Source organism: Exophiala dermatitidis (genome assembly GCF_000230625.1).
Source record: "Exophiala dermatitidis NIH/UT8656 unplaced genomic scaffold supercont1.6, whole genome shotgun sequence".
In the NCBI taxonomy this organism is placed as follows: Eukaryota; Fungi; Ascomycota; class Eurotiomycetes; order Chaetothyriales; family Herpotrichiellaceae; genus Exophiala; species Exophiala dermatitidis.
The window spans coordinates 2071829-2085915 of NW_008751651.1; the positions used below are offsets into that span (position 1 = coordinate 2071829).

The following is a 14087-nucleotide window of genomic DNA, read 5'->3' on the forward strand; positions in this document are numbered from 1 at the left end:
TTGCCATGGCAGAGGTGCTCCATGAACAGTACAACCCATGTTTTCGACAAACGCACAGGACACACAGGAGCTTGAAGCCCTATTGACCTGCCTACTAGGAATCAAACATAGACTCAAGATCAGTGGATAAACTGATGCCAATTCGTTATGTCTTTACAGGAGGACAGAAGTCCGGTTGTCCAAGTTCCTGGCTTGCAAAGAGCCACATACTGTACGTGATCATGAAAAAACATCCTTGCAGTCCGTAACACTCATCCACGTGTCTCAAAAGTCCCAGAAACTCTTCTGAGGTTGATTCCGGTTATTGACATTGGTGGTGCTGGGTGCTTCTCCCTCCCCTCCAAAACTCCAATGGCTCTCCATACCCTTCCTTAATCGACCCTGCGGTGGCCCCTTCTTAGCTTGGTCGGGCGACTGATCGTAGGTATCCCAATGAGAGTCCATCATCTGAACTGCCTTTTTATGTGTGTCGCCAGCGGGGTGGTTCTCGTTGTTTGCCTTGTGAGTCGCGGGCGAATCCTCAGCCATGCTCCAGTGGCTATCAAAGTCATTCTTACGGTGGGTGTTGTTGGTGATTGTCGACAGAGGCGCTTTGCCCTGAGGATTAGCCTGGCCATCGTCGGTGTACAAGTTGTTGGTATACAGGCCCTGCCGGTCGCTGGCTGAGCTGGTGGGGCGGTCGGAGGTGCGAGCAGGGGCTGGCGTGGCAGTGTCCTTGAACTGGAAATGTGGTTCGGCATCCTTTCGAGGCTTCGGCACAACATGTCGCTCGACAGGGGTGCCATCGTCCTTGAATTCAAAGTGGCTTTCGTTGTCCCGTCGCTGCTTACCCTGCGCCGGCTTCGCAGGTGTCTCGAAGTCCTTGTTGTCATCTTCTAGGCTAAAATGCAACACTTCTTGCCCTCTGACTTTCTGATTGACCTTGGCTGGAGTGGTGAAATCTGCGAAGTCCCATTGTGACTGATTCTTGTCGGTTCGGGGTCGCATGGGTATGGTTGCCTTGGGTTTTGGAGTGTTCTCGCGATGCTGCATCGGGTCGTCCTCGATGCCATCTCCCAGATCGAAATGATTGTACTTGGCGGGGTTCGACTTGTAGCCAACGGCAGCCGGCTCTTGCGGATCATCGGAGAAGAGACGCGGTGGTGCAAACTTCTGACTGCTGCCGGCCTTGGGAGCGATGGCCTTGTCAAGCGGGACCTTTTTGGGCGATCCTGGTTCAAGGTCTTCATGGCCGGCTGCGAAAAGCTCACTCATCTCACGCGGAGGGGGTCTCGCCGACGCGCGTGGTGCGATGGGATTGGGTCCAGCGCGAGGTTGGTTCTCATCCGCTGCCTTTGGGGAGAAAAGGTCGAGGCTTGCGTAAGGATCCTTGATGTGCCTTTTGCTGGGAGAAGAGCTGCGTGGAGAGGTGACACTGTGATTCTCGGAGCGGACAGGGGAGTTGTTCGATTCTTGGACTGTTGCAGCAGGGGCAGAGCTATACCCGGTTTTGATCAATCTGATTTGGTCCTTGCCATCAAAGACAGGCCAGTTGTTGCCCCGGGATCCAATAACATCGGTCTGCCGCAAGAGCGAGCCCTGGTCCCAGGATACCCGCACTTGAGAGATCTTCTGTTCGGCATCGAAATAGACAATATGGGTCTGGAGGAACTGTGTCAGTCGTCGGTCGTTGCGCAAAGGCACAAGCATCTTACCGTTGCAATGGTGGCTGTCTTGTCCACTATGAAATTTTCCAGTCCGGGTAGATATGATCCTCCACCCGAAATGAACTCCAGCTCTGTCTCTACCTCAAGCGCAAGGGCGTTCGATGCTTCCACGGCTGAAATGATCCTCGCGCTTTTGGTCTTGACCACGTTTCTGTTTTGAGACTCAAGGTGCCGTACAATCGGCCCCGGCTGCGAGAAGGAAGTCAAGGTCGTGATGTAGTGCAGCGACGCATTCTCGGAGAGGTTGATGGGGTTCGGCCGCTCGAGGAAGCGTTGGTAGATGTCTTTGAGCGTCATCTTGGACCGACCAGATCGCGATAGGGGTGATTGGCACACGCGAACCGATTGTCCTTGTTATTAGATAAGGCGAGTGATCAATGGATGATGGTACGAGTCTTGCGCCGTGGTAGAAGGCGTAGAAGCGGAAGGGACGACTGGAATAACCACAGGCGCAACTGTCAGGGCAATCGAAGTAAAGGAACTGAAAGGGTGTTTGTTGTTCAAAACAAGGATCCTGCCATGTAAACTCAGGGCGGTGCCAGTGGGAGACGCGATGCAAGTGGGCTGCGCTACGTGTTATTCCGTTGTTTACGTTCCAGGCAGGATTGGGAGGGGCCTCGGGGCACTGCAGTGCCTGGAGTTCGACGGGCTGAGCCTTAAAAATTAAGGACAACACCACTGCAGGGGTCCTGCACGTCACGGTTGTTTGATCAAGCACAAGGAACGCGTTGCCCCGCCATTACTGTTGGTGGTATTATTATGCTTTTTGCCCGCCGACACGTGATCTGGATGGCAGGCGCCGGATACAAATTCGCTGCGAACACTAGTACTATCGCAAACCGCAAAACAGCAGGATGGTCGCATGGCCCCTAGCGGCGTTTCACATGTTTCTCGACCGCGCCGCCGGTGTCCAGGCTCTCAGCCTCGGGGCCACGGCGCTCGAGGTCTAAGCGGATCCTGATAGCCCTGACCAAATCTCATGTGCAGGCCGTCTCCAGGCTGATAAAGAGACTCCAGCGATCCGAGAGACCGTCCATTTGGGACGATTTCTTCCTCATTTTGCGCGTGTACCGGCACCACGTCATCGCTGGCATTCACGTAGATAAATACCGGCAGGGCAGAGTATGAGCAATGCCTTCCGCTCCCACGCGACCCACGTCTCATTTTCGTGATCCTCAACTGCAGCAGTAGAACGTTATTCAAGTTGATGCTGCAAGTGAGTGGCTTTTCCCTCCAACATCAGAAGACCAAGCCGAGTGTAGACGCCGGCAATGGAGACTCTTATGAGTAAGATGCGAACGTCGTCCAACTCGTAAGCCGGCAAAAGCTCATCAACCGGCTTGCTCAGATAGGGCTACTCTAGTCAGTCACAATGGGCAAGACCATTTCCTGCTTGTCTGAAACTCACCCGAACCATTGCGACGACATCTTTCCGATCGCGTACATGTTGCCCACGTCACTACGCAAGCCAATGAGCTGGACTCTCACCGCCGAACCTTTCTCGATCACATCGCCCGCATTGTTAGAATACTGCGGAGGCGTCGCATCCGGGTTGTGGCGCATGTCTGGTGGCAGGTGCTATTTCAGGTCAGCATCAATGCTGCCTGGGATGGCCGCCCATTGCTTACCAACTTGGACACAAAGACTGTCAGAGGTCCCGCTTCACAAAACACGCCCTGAGGTTTGATGGAGGAAACTGCGCAATCAATCTGGAGGCCGATGGTCAACTCGCCGCTCGAATGAAGGACATGTAGCCTATGCTCACCGTCTCGCCTTTGAAGGGCTTCCACAGGATTGCGCGGTAGAGAATAGTGAAATGCGCGTCTCCAGAGCCCGGCCTCACCCGTCCAGCGGAGATATTGTAGATATCCATTATGCACACGATGTAATATTCGCCATTGCAACTGCCCTCCAGGTCCGCATAAAGTTGATCCTTCAGTCGCTCGTGAACACTATTCCCAAAGAACGATGGATGGATACTGATCTCACGTTCGAGATACCGCAAGAAAAACATGTTGAGGATTCGCGGCCGGCGGTGTCGCCTCGTCAATCGCACGACGATGCCAGGACAATGGCTTGTTATGAACCGCTATTCATTCTCTTTGGACGTGCACAGTATGATGTATTTCGTTAACTATGCTGGTGCAGTGGGATAAGACCGAACGAAAGTAGCGAACTCAAGACGGTTCGTCGCAGTCGCGAATGGAGCAGGCAGAGGGCGAGGGCAAGGACGAACTGAGGTCGTAGGTGAGGGTTTCGAAATGCCCAACTTGAACGACACGGCTTCGAGGCGAAGATGCAGTTCATACTCGACTGCAGTGCCAGTGTGCCATATCCTTTTTGCTCAATGAGGCATGTGGTCGCGCCGCTATAACTACGGTGCGCTGTACCTCGCACCTTGTCAAATCCGGCGAAGCATAGGCCGGGATGCGCCATGGTAACCGGCGAGTTTCGAGTCCCGGGGAAGAATGGGCACCGCGCCCGCCGGTGACCAGTAGCATTTGGGATATTGAGAGATGCGGCGCCAATGCCAGTGCCGGTGACATGACATGGAGGCTGAACTGCAGGGTCAGTGTCGTGCGCAGTCTATTAGCACGGTAGAAGGTGACATGCTCGGATCGTTCTATCCACGACTCTTGTGTTCCTCTCAGCTCGTCTGCCCGACTCGTGCATGAGCTCGCAAATGCCCCTGACTTTGCTTCGATGATTGTCTTCTTCGGCTTGTTTTTGTAAACATCGCAGCCTACAGCCCCTCCCGTCATGGCCCTCAACCTGGAGAAGCAACTGCGCTTCGTAAGTCAACCGTTCAGTATCCGGATCCTCACCGGATCATCCTGCTGACTGCATTGGCTGTAGTATGGCGCATACCACCATGACTCGGTACCTACCCAGTAAACACACGTTGAAGGAGGAGGCTTGAATGCTCATAAGTGCTAGGTCAACATCGGCATCCACATGCTCGGCGTCCCGATCATCCTCTGGACTTTCTTCCTTCTGGTATGAGAGCGTCCCCGTTCGAGTGCGAGACCACGCAACTTAACTATACCTGACCAGGGCACGAATTCCCCGCCTCTGCTGAAACTCCCCGAGTCCATGACCGTGCCTAACCTCGATCTCAACGTTGGGACGATATGCTGCTTGTGTTACTGTGGGTTGTACATCCTGCTAGAGCCCATCGCCGGAACCGCACTCTCGGCATTGCTCCTGGTGGGAACTGCGTATGCAAAACACCTGACCACTGTCTACGGAATGGCCGCAAACTACTGTGCCATGGGGGCGTTCGTTGCCTCGTGGATCGCACAGTTTCTAGGTCACGGGCTTTTTGAAGGCCGAGCCCCAGCCCTCCTCGATAACATTTTCCAAGCATTTTTTCTCGCACCGCTTTTTGTCTGGCTCGAGCTGCTCTTTGCACTGGGATACAGACCGGAACTCAGGAGCCGTGTGGAGAAGATGGTGGAGCAGGACATTGCCAAATATCGGGAATCCAAAGCTCGCAAACTCAATGGAAGCGCCAACGGTAGTGCCAATGGCCACGCCAAAAAATAGCGGGATATCAGCAGCTGGAAATGATGCTCGACGCGCTCCAGCAGTTTACAGCGTGTCCGAATTTTCTACCAGGCAAGAGATCATGACCGCCATGGACGTGACTGGACGCTTTCCACTCACCAAATAGCTGGTGGCTTCATATTGTACCTATCACGGACAAAGTCATCACACACTGTCCCTCCCGTGCTGTATTCCGACAGAAGGTCCGGCAAGTCCTGATCATCTGTCCAGGATGTGCCAGGAAGATGAATACTATCGCCGAACATGGGTGTTATTCGCTTACGAGGTGGCGGATATCTCATTGGCATCACTGGATCGCATGTTTCAGCTCTGGCTCACTCCGTCGCGCAAAGAAATGAGGCTAGACCTCTGCAATCGTCAGCATAGCTGATGAGGGTGACTTCAACAAGCTGCATTGTCTGAGTTTCCTTCACAATCGGGACGCCGAAACTCTGCACTCTTTTCTCAGAACTCACTCCGGTTCCGCGGAGAATGGTGCAACTAACACCCCACTGCACTATTCGCTATACAATCAAACCTGCTGTTTCAAGAGTCTAGTCAAAGGCGCCATCGGGACAAATGCACACTGGCATTGGCATTGGCATTGTCATGATTTACTCATAAGATAATTGACGCAATCTTTCTGCATGTGCTGAATACAAGCATGATCGTGCTTCTAGCAAGCCTTTTTTCACTCCAGCTCGTTGGAGTTTTGTACGTAGGTAAACGTCGTGTACTTGATATACAAAGAGCTTTCCAAGTTACAATGTTGCGGGTTGTTCTTCGAACCTTGAGGTATTCTGTAATAGCTCTGAATGGGTATCAACCCATGGGGTGCCGAACGGACTAGAAGCGGAATCCTAGATTTGAATGTGTCTCGGCCTGTGTGTCTTGGGGGTGCTTGAAGAGGGTGATGAGTCGCGAGCAGATTGTTCTCAAAGCGGCACTGTCTCTGTGACTGTGCTGAACGCTCGGAGCAGTTCGACCATTCGTCGGAACATTATTTGTTCCCGAACATGAACCTCACTTGCAGTGGGACAACTTGAAGCCTCGTCTCTTGTTTCTCTAACATGTCCCAGTCTACGGACCATTCATTTGTGAACACGCTATTAGAAGCCGCTCGAGAGCGAAACATTGTCCTTTCGGCGGCTGAAGTGAGGGCGATCCGTACCTCGCAACCGCAGTCTCCACTGGCACAATGGGTGCGACGCAACCTTATAGTGTCTACATCAAAATCAACATTGTTGTCCGCTGAAGAACTCGAACTGTACGTACGGGAGGACTGGTCTAACACAATTTTGAGCCAAAACACTAATTACGCTATCATAATAGATGGCAGCATGTTAAAGAGTCAAAGTGCTCGTCAGCCGAGGCTGCCAGTGTTGTCGACTTCTCGATACCAACCACGGACGAAGAATTTTGGTCCGCAACAAAAGATCTAAATGCACAGACTCAAGATCTCGAGCGGCGATGCCAGGTCCTGGAATCCCAAAGCGCCCTTGCGGCCCGGCTGAGGGACTCTGTAAAGTCCTCTGAGGCCTCGAGGGCAAAGCACGCCCGCTACTTTGACCAGAAAGAAGTCGCTGGTGTGCAACACGTCAAGTTTGCGGTGCGAAAACCCCCCTTGCTAATGGCCTGGCTGGGCTGGCGGCGAACTCCTTGCTGACGTGTCATGTTGTGACAAACCAGAACGACCAACTGTTGGAGACATTGCAAGCAGATATTCAAGCCGAGTTCCAAATCGTCGGTAGAGACGTGAAATCCGCACATGCCATTGTCGCGGAAACATTGAATGCGGATGATCGCGCCCTGGAAGGGTTTAACGAGATTTTTGCGAGGCAATCGAACAGAGAACAAGCAGAATTTGATATTGACTCGCTGGAGAAACGAGTGTCTGAATTGACGGCGGCGTTACGGCATTTTCGAGTTCAAATGATCAAAGACCGACTGGACAGGACGTATCTCGAAACCCTTGCCCGGGAATCCAATCTCCAAGAAGATGAGGAAGCTGCCGGCAGTTCCTCCACTAGTGCTCAAAACGACGACGATGAGGCGATAGCGATAAAGAGCCTTCAGGACGATCTGGGTTCATTGTACCCCGAGATCGATGATGTTGCAACTATGGTCGTCACACAGGCGCACAGTCGGGCGATTGATTCTGCTCTCCGGGATGTGCAACGACTCAAGGCGGAAGAAGGTCGTGTGCGTAATAAATTGGTATGTTTTGTTCTTGTTTTCCTCTCTCCTGCCTTACGTACACAAGCGTATTCCAAAAGCACTGCTCGTTCGTGGCCGGCCATACTGGACAATCACTAACTGACTCTACGAAACAGCTCTACACCGGATTGTCCAACATGACAACCACACTCGACGACCTATCGTCGAAACTTGAGAATATCCAGTCTCGACGTCTGTCGCTCGACGAAATCCGTGCAAAATGTCAAGACATCAGAGCCGATGGTATTAGTTCTGCTACCAGTATTGGCCGTCCATGTCAACCGACCAGGACTGATTCGTCTGGATCGCATCGACCCAATGGGCATGACGCAGCCACATCCGCGTTATTGCATCACTTCGGCCTTTCGGAGGCCATGAATCAAGGTACGGCATCGGCCGACCACCAGATCCAAAACTTTGCGACCAAAATGTCCCGCCAGTCCGCGGACAATGTGGACCATATCCTTCGACTTATTGAGGCGGCGGCCACCAGGGGAAACAAGGTCATACAGAGTCTGGAGAATGTCTTGGGCGCAAAGTCGACTGCAGGGGTCTACAATTTGGACAATCAGTTGCGAATGCTGGAGGAGAGAATCAACGATGCGAAAGCGGATATTGAGGCGACCTTAAATTTGAATCCTGGGGCCACGACCACGCAACTTCAGCGGCGGTAAATGTTTCCCTCTTCTGTGAAGAGAGAGAACAAGACAAAAGTCCCAAGAGTCCGCAATATGTGCTGAGTAGAGCGTTTGGTCGGGTCGGTACGATAATGTGGATAAAAGATGGTGTACCTCTTGGCCACAGAAGCTATTGAGCAACTACTTTATTCAAAGGGCTTGACTAGGTTCTATTCCTTGGACAAGAAACAGTGACGAGGAACAACATCAACACTGAGATGGCCGAACTCTGTCAGACCCAAGAAAAGATAAATGACTATCTCAGACAACCGCCCAGGATGTGAAAGTTGATCGTTCGAAATAGTATGCATAACATTGATCATGGACATTCTATCTTCAGCAAAAATTCAAAAATATTACTCTACTACCATGCTGACCAACCAACCAAGCATTCATTCAAGCGTACTAGGTAAGGTACCTGTACCTATACGACCTCCCTGTGATTCGGCACCCCGACCATCTCCGTCCTTCTCGACGGATCACTGGCGCCGCCCTCACTAAGCTCGGTCATGGTCCGCTTCTCCTCCGACTTACTCTTTGTGAAACTGCGGGCGAGGGTGAAGAAACCCTGCCTCAAACCCAAGGTGGTGCGTTGATGTCTTCTGGCCTTCATGCCCTCTGTCTCCTCGGCCTCGAACCAACCAGTGGCACGCTTGACGTACTTCCAGGCCTCCATTCCGGAAACAAAGACAAAGACACAAACTATCGCAGGGGCCCATTCCCACGAGATACCCTTATGTTTGAACACACTAGTGTTCAAGCCGGGGATGTAGACGGCGGGGAACACCGAGGCGGCGCCAATGACGACGGACCAGAACAAGAACTGGTTCTCCCAAATATCCGCGAAAAAGGGGAACGCGCGCGTGTCATGCGGATTGATGCGGAACATGCTGCGGCGCATGGCCTTGAACTCCCAGGCGGAAATCAAAATCAGCCATGTCAACTCGGCAAACACAGCCGCGCGGGCTCGGAACACGACATCACAGCTGTCGCTGTATTTGCGGTTACAGTCGACACCTAACCCGTCCCGGCCGGGCCCGTACACAATAAACACGAATGTCATGAGACAACAAGTTCCCTGGATGGTACCATAGACCAACATATCGGTAATGAGTTCCCATGTAAAGATGCCCTTTCGATTGTCGTGCGGAGGCCTCTCCATGACATCGGGGGCGGCCTTTTCACGGCCCAAACCAAAAGCCGGAAACGACGAGGTCAGCATGTTGATCCATAGGATCTGCAGCGGCGACAGGGGAAACACCGAGAACCCGGAACTGTCTTGGAACCCGAGCCCACAGATCAACAAGATCACTTCGCCCACGTTGGACGTCAACAGGTGCAAAACGAACCGTTGGATGTTATCGAACATGCGTCGTCCTTCCTCGACCGCGTTGACAATGCTGGCAAAGTTGTCGTCTGTCAAAACAATGTCCGATGCAGACTTGGCCACGTCGCTGCCGTTCAGGCCCATTGCGATGCCCACGTCAGCCAATTTCAGCGAAGGTGAATCGTTCACCCCGTCCCCGGTCATGGCGGCGAATTTGCGTCGGCGGTGAAGTGCTTCGATCATTCGGACCTTGGTCTCTGGCGCACAGCGTGCCACCACCAGTGGCAGGGTCGGTAGGGCGTCGATCTCGGCGTCGCTCATCTTGTCGAACTCGGTGGCAGTCTTGACGATCGCCGCCGCCACATCTGGAGCCAGACTCCCCATGTTCTTGGGGATGATGCCGACTTCCTTGGCGATCGCTGCCGCTGTCGATGGATGGTCGCCCGTCAACATGGACACCGTGATCCCGGCCGTGGTGCATGCTTGCACAGCTCCCTTGGTTTCCAGTCGCGGCGGGTCATATAGTCCTGCCAACCCCAAGAGACATAAATCCTTTTCCACTTCGGTCCGGTCGATGTCCGAGTGTTCGGGGATGTCTTCGGTGGTGAATTTGCGTGCTACAGCAAGAACCCGAAGTCCTTGTTCGGCCAGGAATGTCATTTGTTCAAGCGTGCTTTCTTTCAACTCGGGAGTCATGGGTTGCTCGTGCTCGCCCACGCCCACCGACGTGCAGAGGTCGATGATCCGCTCCACCGCCCCCTTGGTGAAGATGATGTTGTGTTCGATGCCTGGCTTGGTATAGACAACCGACATACGCTTGATGGAGCTGTCGAAAGGGAACTCCATCGTCTGGGACCAGCCGTGCTTCTCTTCGAGCGTCTTCTTCCCGTGGTTGAATCGGTGTGAGAACACTTGCAGCGCGATCTCGGTCGGGTCTCCCGCCGTTTTCCACATCTCTTGTCCATTCTCACTGACTTTGCGCACCGTGGCCAGGTTGCAAAGAGCGGCGGCTTCGAGGAATGCTTGCAGACCTGGCGTCACTTCGGGGTCCTCTTGGATGAACTTCTCGTGTTGATTAGTAGCAGCCTTTTCAGCATCCCTCTGCATCTTCTCTTCGGGCACGTCGAATGCGACTCCGGCGACACTTCGCTTGTGATCGAGAGCTTCTTGCCTGGCGACCTTCTCGGCTTCAACCTCTTTTCGGGAGCGGGGAGCTGTGCCAAACGTGATGGTTCCTTCCGTGGGGTCGGAGGCATTGTTGGAATTTTCCACACTGTAAATCCCAGCGCCTGGAATCCAGGCCTTGCGAGTAACCATTTTGCCTTGGGTCAGCGTGCCGGTCTTGTCTGAACAAATGTTGGTGACGCCTCCAAGCGCTTCCAGTGCGCTGAGCTGGCGAACAACGACCCTGCGCTTCCTCATCTGGGTCATCCCGACCACCATGGTGATGGTCAGAACGGCAATCAAGGACTCCGGGATGATGGCAATGCCAGTCGAGATGGCGTAGATGGCGACCTCGTTCGTGACGTGGAAGCGATTGACACCAAAGACGATGATTGCAAGGAGAAGAGCACAGCCGAAAAGAACGTAAGCTAGTTTGCTCAGTTTGATCTGTAAAGGCGTGCCGTCGGTGAGGCCTAGGAACTTTAGAACTGCGTCGTAGGTCCGAAGGGCGCCGCCCTTGATGGGCTGCAATGGTCCGTATTTCCTCCGTGACATCGACCGGCCTGGCTTGCGGCGCTTGCCCTGCATGGATGCGGCGATTCCTCCAATGGCCGTGGACATGCCGGTAAAGACAACCACGCCACGACCACGACCCTTGGTGACGGTGGAGGAGGAATAGGCAATGTTGAGTCGGTCTCCTAGGCCCAGATCTTCTTTGGCAATGCCATGTTTGGCTTCAAAGTCCACCTCTTTAGCCACGGGTAGGGCCTCGCCGGTCAAAATGGCTTCGTCACACTCCAGGTTCATCACCTCAAACAATCTCAGATCCGCCGGAACCGTGTCACCCGTCTTGATCGAGACAATGTCGCCTGGGACCACTTCGGCCGAGGGAATGGTCATCTCGTTGCCGTCACGGACCACATTGGCCGAAGGTGAGGAAAGCGAGCGAAGGGCATCCATTTTCTTTTCGGCCTGGAATTCCTGATAAAAGCCTATCACGACATTGAGAACAATGACTGCAGTAATGACGGCGCCTTCTACAAAATCTTCCACTCCGTACGACAATGCCATGGCGAGCACCAGAACCTGCAGAACGGTCAGCGAACGTGAGATCAAGACGAGGGCTACTGCCATACCAGAATCATGGCATTGGAAATTTGCTTTCCCAGAATCGCATACCAGGAGACTCCTCCATCACCGTCCAGTTTGTTGGGTCCATATTTCGCCTGATACTGCTGGACTTGAGCACTCGTCAAGCCCAGTTCGAGGTTCGTTTCGAGATGTTCCACAACCTCATCGGTGGACAGTAGGAATGGGTGCTTGGAGTAGCTTTGTTCCACCCGTCCGCCATCTTTACCCATCGCAGGCGGGCGAGGTCAATTCGGCTTCCCGCGGGGTAAATCGAGGAATAATATAAACCACGTTCTTTTCTGTGCCGTAATGGGAAACGACAGTTGCAAGAGGATGATAACCTTGGAAATTACAGTAGACCACTTAAAGATTTGTATGGAATGGTTCAAAGGTGACTTGTTGAAGCTTACCAAGGTTATGGACCCCTGCTGAGGGGCATCATGGCATGTTATATAGGCTGATAAGGCGATTGCCGTCCAGACTCATTGAAGAAAGGCTATCCGTTGGTACCGATCCCCGGCCCCGAACTGTCATGATGGAACCGCCATGGCAAGCCAAGAGACAGCATGTTGCGTTGCCATCACCCACCGTATCTTGGCGGGCGAATGCTACTAGTAAGGTGGTGTGGTGTCCAATACCAGGCGTATCCAGAGCACGACCCGGTCTAGGTTTGGTATTGGCTTCCGCGGCTGAAGAAGTTACTTTGCAAAAGTCTTCTGGGCTTGCCTCCCTCAGCCGGACGGTAACGTCACAAGCCGAAGGCTGAATTGAAGTAGGCAGTGGAAGCGGACCAGTACCACGGAGATGCCTGATGATCCTCGTAGCAGGGATCATGGAACGAAGGGTGAGAGACCGTGACTCTCGGCCAAGCCGTGCCAAGTGGCCGCCAAGGATCGCGTATTGAGAGCGGGACGCCGCCGGAAGCAGAGACGCGTCTTGTCCACTTCCCTGGCCACTCAGCGACCGACTTTTTCCTCGGCGCCCAGAATGCCGCCCGATTGGGATCCCTGTCCGTCTCGTATCTGATCGTCAATCCTCGTGCTCGTGCTCTTCCGCGGCCTACTATACACGGCGCATGGTTTGGCCCGTCCGGACTGTGGCAACAACATCTTATCGAAGCTGAACCTGGGGTCAGGCGGCGTATCCAAGCCCTTCTTGCAGATCGCGGTCCTCAACATACCACTTTTCGGGTTTTCTATTGTCCGACCGCGCCTCAGCTTTTGTGAGGGTTCAATGCAACCAAGCTCGACAAGCCTTTACGAACCATGGCTCCAGGGTCTCAATGCAGGAATGCCTTGCGAGCAATAACGAAGTCGCCGTCGCTGACCACTAGATCTTCAAGTCATCGGGTCACTGCACAAACAACGAGAAGAGATTGGACAGTTCGAAGGATACCACGCCGGCAGCATTCGACAGCCTCAGCCTCGCCCACCTCGCCTTCGGCCTCGTCCGTCTCTGCCTCCGAAGTCTCACACTTCTCCCGCCTCGCATCGTCATGGTGGGATCCTCACGGCCCGTCGAGGCTGCTGCACCTCATGAACCCGCTTCGCCATGACTTTATCCGATTATGTATGGACTCGTCCTTCTCCGCGGCAGAGACTACCTCGACATCCACACCGAGATCATACTCGTACCTCGACATCGGATGCGGCGGCGGCATCTTTGCATCCTCTGCCGCACGGCTGCCGTCCACCTCGACCGTGACGGCCATCGACCCCACGGAACTGGTGATCCAAGTCGCCAAATCGCACCAGCGGTCCGACCCAGCCATAGCCGCCCCTAAACTGCGATACCTGAACTGCGCGATCGAAGACCTCCCTGTCCCCGCCACAGATGAACAGAAAGTCGACGTCCTGACTGTGTTCGAAGTGCTCGAACATATTGACTCGCCGTCTTCGTTCCTCGAACTCGCCATCCCCCATGTCAAGCCCGGCGGCTGGATCATCGGGTCCACCATCTCCCGCTCGCTTACGGCCTTCTTGACCACAAAGCTGATCGCCGAGGCGCCGTTGATTGGCGTGGTGCCGCCCGGGACGCACGATTGGAACAAATACATTAATCCGTCAGAGCTGCGGCAATACTTCGAGACCCGTGCATCGGGCAGCTGGGGCAAGTTCAAGACCCAAGGCGTCGTGTATGTTCCTGCTCTAGGTTGGCGATTTGTCAACAATAGCGAGGAGTTTGGAAACTATTTCTTTGGCGTGCAAAAGCTCGGATGAATAACAGAAAACGTGGTTCACGTGCAGTACCTTTGAGGGAGAAAGACCTCCACACCTGTTCACCAGACATCAGAGCCCACCAACGGAAGTCAAAGATGGA

The 14087-nt window shown here is 53.7% G+C and overlaps 6 protein-coding genes across 6 annotated transcripts; 3 read left to right on the forward strand and 3 right to left on the reverse strand.

Moving 5' to 3' along the window:
• Positions 1–119: 119 nt before the first annotated feature.
• Positions 120–2400, reverse strand: HMPREF1120_07580 (uncharacterized protein). The gene is made up of 2 exons (XM_009161808.1): positions 1695–2400; positions 120–1641 (listed from the first exon to the last, which is right to left on the reverse strand). Exons 1-2 carry the CDS (start codon positions 2001–2003, stop codon positions 265–267), a joined length of 1686 nt encoding a protein of 561 aa, XP_009160056.1. The 5' UTR covers positions 2004–2400; the 3' UTR covers positions 120–264.
• A 3-nt stretch (positions 2401–2403) lies between these two features.
• HMPREF1120_07581 (DNA-directed RNA polymerase II subunit G) lies at positions 2404–5651 on the reverse strand. Its single transcript, XM_009161809.1, has 4 exons — positions 3472–5651; positions 3335–3415; positions 3115–3284; positions 2404–3060 (listed from the first exon to the last, which is right to left on the reverse strand). Exons 1-4 carry the CDS (start codon positions 3718–3720, stop codon positions 3051–3053), a joined length of 510 nt encoding a protein of 169 aa, XP_009160057.1. The 5' UTR covers positions 3721–5651; the 3' UTR covers positions 2404–3050.
• HMPREF1120_07582 (uncharacterized protein) lies at positions 4467–5252 on the forward strand (the record flags this gene model as incomplete). Its single annotated transcript, XM_009161810.1, has 4 exons — positions 4467–4499; positions 4563–4586; positions 4644–4703; positions 4761–5252. The coding sequence occupies 4 exons, from the start codon at positions 4467–4469 to the stop codon at positions 5250–5252; spliced, it is 609 nt and encodes a 202-aa protein (XP_009160058.1).
• Positions 5652–6322: 671 nt separating the features above from the next.
• On the forward strand, positions 6323–8143 carry HMPREF1120_07583 (uncharacterized protein; the record flags this gene model as incomplete). The annotated part of the gene is made up of 4 exons (XM_009161811.1): positions 6323–6519; positions 6585–6861; positions 6942–7469; positions 7586–8143. 4 exons carry the CDS (start codon positions 6323–6325, stop codon positions 8141–8143), a joined length of 1560 nt encoding a protein of 519 aa, XP_009160059.1.
• Positions 8144–8426: 283 nt separating this feature from the next.
• On the reverse strand, positions 8427–12750 carry HMPREF1120_07584 (Na+-exporting ATPase). The gene is made up of 2 exons (XM_009161812.1): positions 11774–12750; positions 8427–11723 (listed from the first exon to the last, which is right to left on the reverse strand). The coding sequence occupies exons 1-2, from the start codon at positions 11996–11998 to the stop codon at positions 8571–8573; spliced, it is 3378 nt and encodes a 1125-aa protein (XP_009160060.1). The 5' UTR covers positions 11999–12750; the 3' UTR covers positions 8427–8570.
• A 283-nt stretch (positions 12751–13033) lies between these two features.
• HMPREF1120_07585 (3-demethylubiquinone-9 3-methyltransferase) lies at positions 13034–13987 on the forward strand (the record flags this gene model as incomplete). The annotated part of the gene is made up of 1 exon (XM_009161813.1): positions 13034–13987. One exon carries the CDS (start codon positions 13034–13036, stop codon positions 13985–13987), a length of 954 nt encoding a protein of 317 aa, XP_009160061.1.
• Positions 13988–14087: the final 100 nt, after the last annotated feature.